This window comes from Daktulosphaira vitifoliae, unplaced genomic scaffold, assembly GCF_025091365.1.
Source record: "Daktulosphaira vitifoliae isolate Bord-2020 unplaced genomic scaffold, ASM2509136v1 Scaffold_3, whole genome shotgun sequence".
In the NCBI taxonomy this organism is placed as follows: domain Eukaryota; kingdom Metazoa; phylum Arthropoda; class Insecta; order Hemiptera; family Phylloxeridae; genus Daktulosphaira; species Daktulosphaira vitifoliae.
Genome location: NW_026099574.1, coordinates 10,875,369 through 10,891,847, shown reverse-complemented (window position 1 = coordinate 10,891,847; position 16,479 = coordinate 10,875,369). Strand labels below are relative to the sequence as shown.

Here is a 16,479-nt window from a genome sequence, read left to right as displayed (position 1 = left end):
TTTAATAATTATAATTTATATAGAGATGATCGTAATTTGTCGTACGGTAAACTGCGTGGTGGTGGTGTGTTAATTGCAATAAATAAAAAAATATGTTGTGAATTATTAAAACTTCCTCTTGTAACTGGAATAGAACAATTATTTCTAAAATTCACTGTAAATAAAATAAAAATAGTTTTAGGTTGTGTGTATAATCCACCTGATGCAACTATTGAAATGTATTCTAAACAATGTGATGTTATAGAGTCTATATATTTTAACTATCCTGATTACCATTTTATTATTACTGGTGATTTTAATTTAAATAGCTACGATTGGTCTATCGAATCAAGTATTCAAGGTAATGTCTCTGGAGATATACTATATAATTCTTTTGTAAATCTTTTAAATTTAAAACAATGTAATTACATTAAAAACTCTTTAGGTCGTACTCTTGATTGTGTATTTCTTAGTTCTGATATAGAACTTACTTCTATTGTTCATTCATCTGAATCCCTTGTTCCAATAATTGATGATTTTCATCCTCCTTTAGAGTTAAATATAAAATTTACTGATCCCTTTTTACAAAATTCTTATGAACTTCCACTAGTGTATAATTTCAAAAATTGTGATTTCAATAAAATTTCTCTTTTTCTATCAAACATCGATTTTGAACTTAATCTAGACAATACTTTAACTTTTGAGGCTCAAATAAATAAATTTTATGAAATAATTTATCATACATTCTCTTTATTTATACCCAAAACAAAAATATTTAATAATTTTTCACCTGTTTGGGCAAATGCTGAGCTTAGAAAACTCATTATTGATAAGAAATGTGCTCATAAAAAATTTATACTTAGTCATTTTCATCAAGATTATCTTATTTTCTCTAATCCCCCCAAGAAATGCAAAAAATTAATATATCTCTCTTATATAATATATCTTTTCCCAATATATGGAAAAAATATTTTATCACACCAGTACACAAATCAAGAGATAAGCATAATATTTCAAATTATAGACCAATTTCTAAATTATCACATATACCTAAAATATTTGAAGCGATTATAACAAATAAATTAACTAAACTAATGTCGCCATATATCTGTAAAAATCAACATGGATTTAGATCTAAAATGTCAATCTCAACCAAATTTTTCAGTCAAAGATACTTGATTCTCTTAATGATTATGTCCAATTAGACTCAATATACACCGATTTCCAGAAAGCTTTTGATAAAGTAAATCATAGCCTACTTTTAAATAGATTAGTTTCTTTCGGAATCCACGGTAATTTTTTGGGTTGGATAAAATCCTATATTAGTTCACGTACTCAAGCAGTAAAATTATCCTTTCATGTATCAAATAATTTTTTAGTTAATTCTGGAGTGCCTCAAGGTTCACATCTGAGCCCTCTTCTATTTACATTATTTATAAATGATCTCCCTGCAATATTTTATAACTCAGTTGAAGTTATTTTATTTGCTGATGATGCTAAGATTTTCTCAAAAATTAGATCTCTAGACGATACATTAAAATTACAATCGAACTTAGATAATTTTGCAAATTGGAGCCATCAAAATCGCCTACCTTTAAATATAAGTAAATGTAATGCTATTACTTTTTCTAGAATAGATAATGAAATCAAGTGTAATTATAAAATAGATAACTGCATTATAACGAGTGTCACTTCTGTTAGAGACCTAGGAATTGTTATTGAAAGTAAAATGTCTTTTTCAACTCATATTAATACCATTATTAAAAAAGCCTTTAAAATGTTAGGGTTTTTAAATAGAAATACGAATAATCTTAAAAACTTTAATACATTCAAAACATTATTCTTTTCTCTAGTCAGACCTCACCTTGAGTTTGGTTCTATAGTCTGGTCTCCAAGTTATTCGTCATATAAAACGGTAATTGAAAATGTTCAGTATAAATTTTTAAAATTTTTGTGTTATAAATTGAATAAACCTATAATAACCAATTTGCATAACTCGGTTTTAGGATTTACTAGTTGTGAACAAAGAAGAAATGTAGCGGATATTATGTTCATATTTGATTTACTAAACAATCTTATTGATTCCCCGGAATTGTTATCTATGATTTGTTTTATAACACCAAATCATTGTTTAAGAAAATCGAATTTATTTCATATACCATTTTATAAAAATAACTACAGTTCTGCATCTTTTTTTCCTAGAGCCCTCTCATTATGTAACGTTATAGTTGATCACATAGATTTCTTTTTTAAGTCACGAGATTTTTTCAAACAAAATTTATATATAGGTTTAAATCTAGTACTAAATTAAATATTGTGTTCTTATTATAAGATAAATGTATTATTAGATTAAATTTNTTAAATATATTATTAGATTAAATTTTTGAAAATTGTTGTATTTCGTTTGCAAAATTCATAATATTATATGATATTAAGCTAATTATTTGTTTTTAATTGATTTATGTCTTAAACTATTTAATTATTAATTATTGATAACACATTTAATTGTATTCATAATTTATTCTATATTATTATTATTATCATTATTACCTATGTGTTGTTGACTCATAATTGTCATGTAAACTTTATACTTATTCTATTATAAATATTACTAAAGGGTNTTATACTTATTGTATTATAAATATTACTAAAGGGTACCTACCCGTTAAAACATATATAAATATAAATATAAATACAGGGTGGCCCACCACTCACGGACAACTTAAATAACTTTTGATCCAGTTAATATTTTTAGCTGATTTTTGTTTTAAATAATAGTTATACGTTAGGTCTATAGCTATATCTCAATAATTATTTTTTATTCCATTTTATTAAAAATATTAATTATTTTTAAATTTTAAATAAAATGTAAAAAAAAAATCTAAGATAGCTATTTTGTAGAGTAGAATTTAAGAAAAATTTTAGTAAAAAAATATCTTATTAATATTCAGTAGTAAATATTCGGTAGCGTTTTGAAGTTTGTGAAAATTTGAATTTTCATGTATTATTTTACGGTATTAAACATTGAAATACGTATTGAGAAAAGAACAGAAGAAAACGCTATCTTTTCATGATTACTATAATTTGGAGGTGTGTAACTTTTTCCATGAAAATGACTTATACTTTTGAATGAGAGTGATAAGTAATAATTGACTTATCTAATTTCTTATCATGGTATTAATGCCAAGTTTGTAATGTATACACAGTAATTATGACCATACCGCTTTTATAAAATTTCCGGTAGGAGCAACTCTAATCTACGAAAGCACTATATTCGAAGTTTATAAACGAGAAAGTAAACGGCAATATTTACCGAAACAGTTCCAGCAAATCTCTCTTATTGAAAAAATTGAAATTTTAAAAAAAGAAACGAAAGGGTATTATTTTTGTTATTGTACAAAAGAGGAATTACTTAATATTTTGACATTTTTAAACGCAGAACAGCCGATTAATAATCACACTAAAGATTTGATAAATAAATTACGTTTTTTTTTCAAACAACCACCCCTCTCAAAAAAATACGAATCTGATTCGGACTCCGAAGCAGAAAAACTTGGTAAAATTCCAAGTACTCTGCCGGTTCCACTAAGCACAAAAAGCTCTTCTTTGAGTGAATCGAACACCCCTACCGATCTCGACAAAACCGTCGTCGAATTTCCTTTAGCTAAACCATCAGAAATTTCACGCGAGGTCACCGTAGAACCTAAACCTATTTCTGCGCAATCAAAGCTTTTAGAAAATAAACCAGTTAAATTAATAACTACTATGACCATAAACGCAATTAGAACACCCCAAACATTTTCAGGAAACTTAACAGAGGACGCGGATAGATTCTTCGTTAATTTCGAAAGGGTAGCAACCGCTAATAGGTGGGATGACGCGGAGAAATTAATAATGTCGCCCCTTTCATTATGTGACACGGTTCAAACGGTTTTTGAGGCTATCGAATCAAAAAAATCAAAAAACCAAAACTTAAATTGGCATGAGGCAAAAAATATTATGATAAAGTTTTATAATTCAGACGCACGACTCCGAATAAGACGTCAAAATTTAGAATCTAGGAGAAAGAGTGATTCGGAAACAGTACAAGAGTATTTGCTAAAAATTAAAGAAGAGTGCAGAAGAATAGATAAAAATATGACAGAAAGGGAGGTAATAAGGTATATTTTGAAAGAGGTTTACCAGAAGAAATTGTTAAAGAGTTGAGAACAATGGACTTAGATTCACTTGTGGCACTTGAGGAAAATATCAAAAGACTAGAGAGGAATGCAGGGCTAACGGAAATGAATGACAAAGATAAAATGATAGATAAAATGCAAAAGCAAATAGATCTTTTAACACTAACGGTTAACCGTACTCGAAGATTCAATAATAAATATGCAAAAGTTAATAAACAAAATTCAATTCATAATAATAATAATAATACATATTTTAATAAAGGTAATATGGGATACAACAACAAAAATAATTATACAAATCAAAACTATAACAATAATGGTAATTTTGGGAAAAATTATATTAACAATAACACTAGATATAATAATAAATATCAAAATTACAATAATTCAAATCGAAATACAGACGGTCATTTTTACAATTCTAATAATAATAATTCTTATAATAATAACAGATTTTCTAATAATACAAGTCAAAATTATAACAATAATAATGGTGGGCGAAATCAAGGCGCAGGAGGTCCGTCTACTAATAAGTGGGCCCCTAATCAGCGGCGCCCGCAGCAAACTCAAAAAAACGAATAAGTTAAAACTCGATGGTTAGGGCGAATTTTGACACTCTTTTGCGACCTAGCCAAAAAGTTCAATCACCAGCTCCCATTACGAAAGCAGCATTAGCGCAAAATAATTTAAATATCACAGGTGTCTCTAATTGTTTAAACATTTTTTCAAATTGCGCATCGGTCCCTCAACCTATAATAATTGGGAATTTAAATAGTATTAATTCAAAGTTTCTCATTGATACGGGGGCATCGATTAGCATAATAAGTAGCGCTACACTTCCCATGAATCATGATATTATTCCAGCCCAAAACACGACCCTTACTACAGCAAATGTGTCCCCTTTAGATTTATTAGGTACAACCTCAATTGAAGTAAATTTCTGTGAGCATAGTTTTATTATTGAATGCGCTGTCGTTAAAAACTTAAATGGGTATAATCTTTTAGGTAATAGTTTTCTACACAAATATAAGGCTAATATTGATATGTATGATTCGAAAATTATTTTATTTGACGGACCACACAGGGTGACCGTACTCTTCGAAAAATTCAGTTCTAGCAATGTCGCAAATCATATTCTTTCACACAAAAATTCTACCAATGTTTCCATTGAGTCCACAGCGGCGTGTATGCAGGTTTCAAAAAATATCCCACGAGACGCCTTTTGCGGCGTAAATACATTAGTAGAGGTGTTGAAAAATAAAAATATTAATGTTAATTTTCATGATATTCAAGTATTACTAGGCGTAGATTCTGCAAGTCAGCCTGTCTGGCTTGAGGCAGAAGATCTAGCAGCCGTCGCGTCATATTACAATAAAAATTTAATTGTACTTTCCCAAGATAACAATTGTTCGGACGTAAATGTTATCGCATTCACAGAATTCGATCGAGATAACGTGTTTGTTTTATTTTCCCACTGTCATTGGTCTCCATTAGAATACGTAAAAAATTCTAGTGTTAATTTTAATATTAAAACAATTGTGCATATTAATGACAATATTTCAGTCGCCGACAGGCGTAAAATTCTAAACTCCAGACAAAAAAATTATGATTTTACCGAACACTTCAAACAAAATGATGCGTCAACACCAGACGTACACTTCGAATNGCAAAACGATGCGTCAACACCAGACGTACACTTTGAATCTCAGGTTAACGAAACATGTTCCGCGGAAAAAGAAACATCTTCTCTAGCAGACTTTTCACAAAAGGTCGAATTCGATATTAACCCGTCTTTATCTCGCGATAAAAAACAAAAACTTGAAACGTTGCTGAATAATTATAATAAAAATTTTTCAAAGACTAAATTCGACTTGGGCGAGGTAAAATTACCTGATATTGAATTAAAATTAAATCGCGATCAAATTATAAATTTACCGAATTTCAAGTTAAGTGTTAAAGAATGAGCCGAGGTAGAAAAACAAACTAACGAATTATTAAAGGCCGGCATAATAGAACCGTCAAATAGTCCATATAGTAATCCGGTATTTTTAGTAGGTAAAAATCTCCCACAGGGTGACAAAAAAGGGGCCACCCCTAAGGAGTATCGCATGGTTTTAGATTATAGAAAATAAAATTCGATTTTATTAAAAGAAAGTTTTCCCATGCCGATAATTCAAAATATATATGACTGCTTAGCTGGTAACCACTATTTTTCATTATTAGACGCGTCCAGTGGTTTTTATNTACTATTTTTCATTATTAGACACGTCCAGTGGTTTTTATCAATTCAAACTTTCAAAAAATTCTCGACAATATACAGCTTTTTCTACTGATACGGGGCATTTTCAATTCAAAAGACTTCCAATGGGACTTAATAATGCTCCAGCAATATATCAGGCCGCTATGTGCAAAATTATGGGAGGTCTTACTTATAAAAATAATATTTGCTACTTAGATGATTGCACAGTTTTTGGAAAATCTTTCGATCAATATTTATACTCATTAGATATAACATTACAAAGATTTAGACAGTATAATCTAAAATTGAAGCCATCAAAATGTAAATTCGGATACGAGGAAATACAAGTACTCGGTAATATCATAAATTCGAAAGGCATTAGGCCAACCGATGAGGGCATTGAATCGATAAAAAAATTCCATTCCCCTAACACTATTAAACAACTTCGTAGTTTTTTAGGACTCGCTAATTATTTCAGAAAATTTATTCCTAACTTTAGTAAACTGGCAAAACCTCTTACAGATCTGACTAAGGGTAAATTTAAAACAAAAAATGAAAAAATTAAATGGTTAACTGAACATGAAACAGCATTTAAAGAGCTAAAGTCTAAACTTACGACACCTCCACTCCTCGCGCATTTTAACGTAAATTTGGAAACTATACTAGTAACAGATGCTAGTAAATTAGGTCTAGGTGTTATACTTCAACAACGTGACGATAACAACGAAATTCATCCAATTTCTTACGCGTCTAAAAAATTAACGCCCGCCGAGTCCAATTATTCCGCAATGGAACTCGAGGTTTTAGCTATTCATTTCGCGTTTACCCACTATAGGCAATATGTTCACGGTAGGAAGATTGAGGTTTGGACTGATCATAAAAACTTGACAAGTTTTATGAACATAAAAACTGAATCTAACGTTGTAAACAGGATACGAACGAAATTAATGGGCTATGATTTTGAAGTAAAATATAAAAAAGGTATTTTTAATAGGGCCGCGGATCATCTATCGCGTTATCCCAGTTCAAGTGAACTAATTAATATTTTAAATTCGAATATTAAAAATGATATTTTTAAAATAAATCTTGTTCAACCTATTAATATTGCTGTAGAACAAGCAAACGATGCGTACTTGAATAACATTATAGGTGCTATTAAAAACCCTATCTCATCAAATTCGTTTTATTTAAATAAGGCCGACAATTACGAAATAAAAGATAATGATATATTATATTACAAAACAATAATTATACAAATCCCTGTATACGCACTAGCTTTACCTTCAAAGTTTATTAAACAGGTAATAATTGATAATCATGATAGTTTATTAAGCGGGCATATCAGTTTTTCAAAAACACTAAACAAAATTAGGAGTAAATATTACTGGCCAAAAATGAGAAAAGATATAAAGTCATATGTTCTGTCATGTGAAAGGTGTCAAAAGAGGAAACCATATAAACAAAGTAAGCCACCGAAAGTAGGGAGATACGATTTAGACAAGTGTGAGATTATGAGTGAAATAATTATTGACTATGTTGGTCCCCTTCCAAAATCGAGATCTTATAAGTATATTTTAGTAGCTACTGATCGTTTATCAAAATTTTGCGTAGCTCAACCATTTACAAATGCCAATGCGCGTAGTACCAACAAATTTCTTTTAGACTTATTCTTAAGATTTGGTCCAGCTAGGATAATTAGGTCAGATAATGGAACTCATTTTACGTCAAAGACAGTTTTAGACCTAATGGACGCTTTTGGGGTAGACAAAAAATTCGGAATTCCGTATAAGCCTACTTCACAAGGTCAGGTGGAGAGGCAAAATCAAACAGTTATAGACATGATATCACATTACGTTCAGGATAACAATAAGTGAGTAGATTATTTACCATACGTTGTATACGCCTATAATACTTCAATACATTCGGTTACAAATTATACGCCATTTTATTTAGTTCACGGCTATAATCCTAAAAGCATGTTTGATATTGCACTAATTCCCCCTTCCGATGGGAACGTTATCGATGAAATTAATAAAATCAAACATATTAGAAAATCATTACCCCAATTATTAGAGAAACAATCCGAACAAACTAAACAAAAACTATTATCATCGAATAATTTTCACTCGTTTAAAGCGGGAGACAAAGTCTTAGTTAAAGTCCCGGTAAAGGGTAATAAATTTTCAGATAGGTATGAAGGCCCTTATGTTATTTTAAAGAAAATAGGTCCATATAGTTTTTTGATAAATCTGCCAAAAAACAATATTTTTGTCGAGTCGCATGTTCACGTAGACCAGTTTAAAACCTTTCGTTTCTAGAATATAAAATCCCGTCAAATCTCGGGCCGGGGCTAGCACTAAAATAGTAAAATATGTATAGCATTGAGATGACAATATAATTACAATTTAAAAATTTTCCGAAAATATAAGAATTATAAGGTGTATAATAATTATTGTCGATATTGTTACTTTTTTTTATCTATGCTAACATAAATTATAGGCAAGGTCAGCGTAATAACGCACCCGAAAAATTGATCTTATTGCGACAACGGTGCTCTTCGCTTCTTAAGACCCAACGAATATTATTATATTGTGCTGTTTCAACTCTTAAAAANCAACGAATATTATAATATGTGCTGTTTCAACTCTTAAAAAATTCTTAAAAATTTGATTATAATTTATTTTTGTTCTAATATGTTCGAATTTATTTAATCCAAGATGGTTTAAGAGTAAAATGCTATATTGAAGTACACTATTTATATTAAATACGCTTACCTACCACTTAATAATTATTATGACTCTAGAAAAAATTTTTGTTATTGCTATTGACAATAATACTTTACCCCAGTGGCGACTGTAGAGAATATTCAATAAATCTGATTAATTACCTAGGTTACATTTAAAAAATCTAGACACTCTTCATTTTTAAAATTACCCCCTGTCGGATACAAGGATTAGTATGAACAATCGTGTTACTCTTATATACTAATTACTTATATATAATCTTATATCCTAAAAATTGCTTAAACTACTTAAATTAAAATCTTTTAATTATTCATTCAAATGAAGTCATTCTTCGAGNGTATTCATTCAAATGAAATCATTCTTTGAGGTTCATTCGACGGGTCATCTTAATCAATAATTCTATCGAAGACTTCTTCGCTGTCACAGGATCTCTCTACTTTGAATTACGATCTACATCTCGATCATTCTACCTGTAAAATATAGTTTTATAAAATATATATTTTATAATATATGTAGTTTTCAATTATTTTGAATAAAANATTTTCAATTATTTTGAATAAAATTTGATTATTGTAGACTTACTCCTATATAACTATTTAGTTCAATATTTTAAAACCTAATTTCCCTTGTTTATCCTTGAGTCAGATAATCAAGTAATCGAATAACTAGGTCAATTATTAACCTCTATAGTGTATACGTTGCATTCACCTAATTGCCATTTTGCCATCTCGCCATTTTTCATAGCCAGTCATCACTAACGCCACCGCCACGCCACAGCCACGGTCAATGTCACGACCATTACCATGACTTTTGTCATTTTACTTTGAGCCACAGTCCCTTTTCATAGAACATCCAAACCACGACTTCAACATCTTCGTATAATTTCGTATGTAGCAACTTGATCACCGAGACATCAAATTATCACGATTCGTGCATATTTATGTTCTATCCGCCCTTTGTTGTCAACCATTGGGTGAGTAATTTCTAGCTAGAAAATTAAGTCCTTATTACTATTGCTATTGAAATATATAGTATTGTTATATTATTATTATTATTATATTATTATTATTATTATATTATTATTATTATTATTATTATTATTATTATTATTATTATATTATTATTTTGGGGCCCCAGCCACATTACAGCATTGTCTGTTTATTTAGCATATATTTATTTATATTCGGCAAGTCCGATTTATTATATTGTGGCATATTTTTACTTAAATTCGGCAAAGTCCCACTTAGTTCATTGGAACATTATTATATATTATTTTATTCGGTATAACCGATTTTGTGGCATATTTTTATTACTATTATTTTCGGTAAATCCGATAATTTGATTTTGGCATATATTTTATTATTATTAAGTCCGTTAATTAATTTAATTTGTGGCATATATATATATATTTTATTATTATTTTCGGCCAGTCCGATGCATTACGTTATGGCATATTTGAATTATTTTATTTGAAAATTATGGCTTACTTATAATGTTAATTTTAATTAACTATTTACTTTGATACTTATGGCTTATTATTATTATTCCGTTCGACTAGATCGACATATTTTTATAATGGCATAATTTTATTCTAATTAACAAACAATGTTATAACATAACATTTATTATTTCGATCGGCTTAGCCCGACTTCCCTTTATTTATTATATATTATGAAATTACTTCTATTCGATACTATAAGGTAATATAAAATGCACGATACACGAGGTTTAAGAAAATTTACTTCTAAATAATCTATTTGAAAAAGTAATAGTATCGGATTTTATAAAATTGGGTTTAAAAGAATATTTGTGGCAAATGAAACCCTTGGTTATTATTATTAAATTTAAAAAATTATTTTATTGTGGTACTTACCAAACATGATTTCCAATATAACATTCCAGGCATCTTCAGTACAAATAGGTCAAACATAAAATGAACAACACTATACAGTCAACGGTCGCCACATCCCCACATAATCCCCTATAATCTTAGCTATAATCTTACGTGACAAATTTGAATAACGGACTCTATTCATATGTTTACAACAATAAATCCCTTTGTATAACATATTATGACCTTATTGAATAGCCATTACTTATATAACTACAATTTATACTAATAGAGCGAGCCAGCTAATATTATTAAATAAATTATTTCTTTATAAAATCAATTCGACATGCACGTTTAATATATACAAGTTAACTAAGTTGTTACAGCAGCAAAATCGTGGTCTTTTAAACAGCCGTTATTACGGCTACCCTTATTATAGTATAACTTTTATAAAATAATCGTCCCGCAACTAAGGCGCAAGTCAGCCTCATTCAGAATACCCTATTGTGTTTATTTCTTTTTTTTTTTATATAATAAATGGACACTGAATTTTATGAGATGGTCACTGTGTTTCGCATTTATTTTATTGTATACAATTAGTTCTATTATCGAGCATGCTTAACTTAATTTAAGAGACCTATTGTAAATGTATGCAAGTTTTTGACAACGTTTTGGCTACATACATTAGGTTAACTTAGCTTATTATTTTTATTGTCATAAATAACATTAAATTATTATTATTTTTTAATTCATGAACATTTATCATTTATTGTGCATGCATTGCTTATAATTGTATTCGGTACCCCAACATCCCCTTTTAATTATTAAATTTTTTTTTAATAATAAGCGTTAGTGTTCTGAACAGACCTCGAGAACACGGAGAATACTCTTTGGGGCCCCGAGACTATTCAAGAAGTCGACGACAGGGCCGGGCTTTTCATAGGAACCGCTTGGTAGCCGACTATTGAGAGCCCACACGAAGGAAGCTCCTCCAACGCTCAAAAGCTTGTGAATTAAGGAGTGTGGACATCAAAAACCCAGAGGTTCTTATTACGACACTAATGTCCCTCCAAATTTTTTTTTATTTTAAAAAATTTTTTCTTTTCCTACATAGCACCATTTTACCAAAGTTATTTTGTTATAAGGTCTAGGGTCAGACCTTAAGTGTAGGGGGAGCAACTGATACGATCACATTTGCATGTGCCCATATCTCTGTCTCCCATAACATCGTTGTACCGTTTAATATACATATATATATATATATAATTAACACAGTGACATACAACAATACTAACAGGAGGGCGGACTGCACACATCAACACTTTTTGCAATTCACAGCCAATGTGCCATAATAAGATATCCCTATCAACAGTTGACCTTTTACCATCTTCGCGATCACTACTTGTCTAATAATTAACTTAACTTGCTACCCCGTATATTATAGTGTGTGTGTGTGTCGCCGTCAGCTCCCTGTTGGATTATATCATCTCTAGGTGTCCAGCAGGTTGTATTATCTATTTAATATTTTAATTGTTTAATAAATATTTATTTATATCGTTGTTAACCTAAAGTGTTATATATATATATTGTAGTGCGACCCTTGGTAGTTCCTCTAAGGGAATATAAATTAAATAGGAAACTTCAGTACCTAAGGTAGATATAGCCTAGCTAGTTATCCCCCATTAGTCCCTTAGAATACTGTTGACGGGCATTTAGGCTAAACCCCTAAATAGCGACGTAACAGATTTAATTAATTTTTGTGTTAAATTTTTATATTATATTTGACTTTGTGTTTAATACATTTCGTAAATAAAATAACTATTTAAAAATCTGGGCTTAGCGCAAATATTTTATATTCACCGTGTTCTTGGAATTTTTGTGTGTTTGTGCGGCTAGAGTCTAGGTTGTATTGCTGGTCCTTTAGTCAATCTTAATAATTAGTGTACGAGCTGGCTAGTGTTTGGGCTTACCCTCCTTCAGTGGGTATAGTAAAAAGGTAGTTGTGCTGGTGGCTGACAAGGAGCCACCCTTCAGTCTGCTACTTTTGAGCTAGACTGTGCTGACGGATCTAAACTCTACCCCTTTAGTAGTCCACTAATTAGAGAGATTGGGGCTGATCAGTTTATCCAACGGGAGGACTCGAGAAGAGCTCGAACGACGAACTCGTCGTCAATATATATATATATAAAACATTAATAAACTTGTGTTAAACTTTTGTGTCTAAGTTGGGGCACTACCGACGTACGACAATACATAAGATTTAATATAGAAATACTATTATCAGTAGAAAGGNAGACATAAAATTGGCGCCCAACTCGAGGTTCGTACCGACACGACCCCTCGAAGTTTTTTTTCGTGGCATCGAAATTTGTGTGTGTGTGTAATTTCGCGTCAATAAGTTGAACCGTCGATCACTACAATACAAGGATTACTTGAAATATTTAACCGGAAGACCCGAGGTTAGTGCAAAATATATTTATATATAATAATTTTATTTAGTTATTAAGTTTAGTAATTTAAAAATCTCCTCAGAGAAAAAATTTTTTTGTGTGTGTATGTATAATTTCTCATATGTCTATAGTATGAGTAATATTTAGGACATAGAGGAGAAATTAAAAGAAATTTTTGAGGATAATACTAATTCAGAATTAGATACATTTGCTTTCGACATAATATTTTCTGACCAGGAACTCATTAATATTTTAGACGACGGTATATCACAATTGACTGACCTATTTAATGAACTGACCACAAAAACAAAAAACCATTTACACATTTTTAAAAGATCTAAGTTTTAATTTAATTTTATAATTATACAAATTTTTTTTATATAAACATCATTTCTTTTTTTTAATAATAAAAAAGAGAAAAAAAAAAGTTCAATAAATTAAATAAAAATTAATTTCGACTTTCTAGAATATTAATTTGATTACTTAATTATTATGATTTATTATGAATATTAATGAAATTCAAAAATTTAAATTAAACAAAATTAGTGATATATATTCATTAAAAAAAGATGATCTTATAAATTTGTGTAAAAGTAAAAACTTAGACGAATTAGGAAACGTAAATGACTTAAGAACACGTTTAGCTAGATACTTTAGAGCGCAACTTAAATTGTCAGATATAAAACCTAACTTAAGTCCAGCTGAAATTGAGCAAGTTATTCATGCCTCTTCTAATGATAAACTAATAATCGTAGAGAGTAACGTAGAAACAAGTGTAGAAGATAAATTTGAAAGTATAAGTGAAAAGTTATCAGACATCCTTATTGAAGAAAAATATCATTCTTACGCGAATACTAGCGATATTACAAAACCGGGTCATTTTTATAATAATATTAATAACGCTTCGTCGGATGATCAAAATAAATTAGAGGGTTCAGGTAAAGAACATTTTTATGAAGATATAGACGATTTAAATAGAACCTTTATAGAAGAACAAACACCGGGTAATCGTAATAACTTAACAGAGGGAAAAATTCTAGACTTACTTTCATTAACTAATTGCATAGAAACAATAAATTCAAATATTACAAGTATGGAGTCTAATAAAAATGGTTGATGAAACCAGATTATTTTTCGGATACTGAGGACGTAAGAAAATTTTTCAGACAGTATGAAAAGACAAGTGAAATTAATAGATGGAATGAGAGTGATAAAATAAAACATAAAATAAACTGGAAAAACGTAGGCAGGAAGAGTCAGAGTCAGTTATGAGTTATGTATCAGAAATTGAAAACTTATGTAGACAGTTAAATAAACAAATGAGTGAAGAAGATATATGTACTTATATTTTAAGAGGACTAAAAGAATCAGTATTGCATGCTATTTCGTTACATGATAATAGTAGTTTGAAAAATTTAAAAGATAACTTGAAAAAGTTTGAGTTAATGCAGTTTAGAATAAACAATAGAGGAGCCGCTGGTATCAGTGAATACACAGGCATTATAAATAGACAGGTATCTCAACTAGATAAATATTCAAAAGAAAGAGAACTTGAGGTTGTAATGTTGCAGAATTTATACGAGTTTTTTTTTTAATAAATCTTATCAGTTAATAGTGTGTGCATTAGGTATTATGTATGTCCCCAATTATAAAATTAGGTTATATACCAGTCAACCGATCCAATGGTCAGTACCCGGTTTGTTGCGACAGTTGATCGCACACAGTGCATCCCTACACTTTTGTATTCTCCATATGAACCAGTTCAAAGTTGGCACCCCCACCACCCGGCGACATCATGATCACCGGCCACTATCCAAATGCCGCGACAATGAATTTTTTTTCTCACCTATACTGTCGAGGCGACAACTCGTGTTTTCTTCATATAATTTTTATTTTGAAAACCACGTTTTTTTGTATTTTTTTTGTCCTCCGTTTTTTTTTTATTAAAATAAAACGTCGAGTGGATCTGCTGTCGACTTGTATCAACCAGGCTGTTCATATTTTTTTTGTCTTCCGTTTTTTTATTTAAACAAAACGTCGAGATGATGATGCTAATGATGATAACGATGTGAGACACAACTATGCCCGGTGGTGGGCCGGCACTCCTCAAAATCAAAAACAACAATAAGTACAACGTCAATAAACCCCCCTTTTTAATTTGTGTATCAAGCACCTCCTTTTTTTTTTCTTTCTTCTTTCATATGAATATATTTATATCTAAAATAGTAATTATAATTTTTTTAATTAAATAATTAAAAAAATGTTGTTATATTATACATGGCCTCTTTTTTTTTTCTCCATACTTTTCCCTCATTTTTATTAATATTGGTTTTTTTTTGTTTTTATCAAAACCTAGTAGCTCCGTCAAAGAGTACTATCTTGTTTGGCGCGGCTACTAGGTCACTGTCCAGTGTTTCCCCTGGGCAGTGGGTAATTAGTAGGCCCTCTGTTTTGGCTGAAACCTTACAAGGTTCAAGATTTAAGGAGACAGTTAGATAGAAGAGATAGGGACTATAAAAGAGAAATAGAACGACTTAGCGATGAGATAAAAAATATTCAAGTTTTAGGTAATAATTCTAACAGGTCAGTATATTTTGAAGATTGTAAAAATAATAGTTATAGTAAGTATAACAGAGACAAGAGCTATGAGCGAAATAGAGAATACGCAGACTATAGACCTAATTATAGAGACAAAAGCCCATACCCTAGAAAGAATTACGGTAGTAGAGAACCAAGTTTAGAAAGAAGGTACGATAGATACAGTAGAGATAGATCATTTTCTAAGGAAAGAAATGATAGTAACAAGAAATTCAGAGATTTTAGTAATGATAGAAATGAGTACAATCGCTATTCTAAACGTGAGGACTACGATAGACAGTCTTATAGATCACCATATAATAGAGATAACAGCAGAGAGAGACGGTCAAGGTCTAGAACACCAGAATTTCGTAGGTATGAAAATAACGATCAAATGATTGGTTTACGTAAGGTCACTTGTTTTAAGTGTAAAGAGGTAGGTCATTATGCCGACAAGTGTACCGTTCAAAAAAACGTATAA

At 30.1% G+C, this 16,479-nt stretch overlaps 1 protein-coding gene across 1 annotated transcript; it reads left to right on the top strand.

Annotated features, from left to right (window-relative positions):
* Positions 1-14,689: 14,689 nt before the first annotated feature.
* LOC126902036 (uncharacterized protein DDB_G0283697-like) lies at positions 14,690-16,479 on the top strand. The gene is made up of 2 exons (XM_050679059.1): positions 14,690-14,977; positions 15,892-16,479. Exons 1-2 carry the CDS (start codon positions 14,690-14,692, stop codon positions 16,477-16,479), a joined length of 876 nt encoding a protein of 291 aa, XP_050535016.1.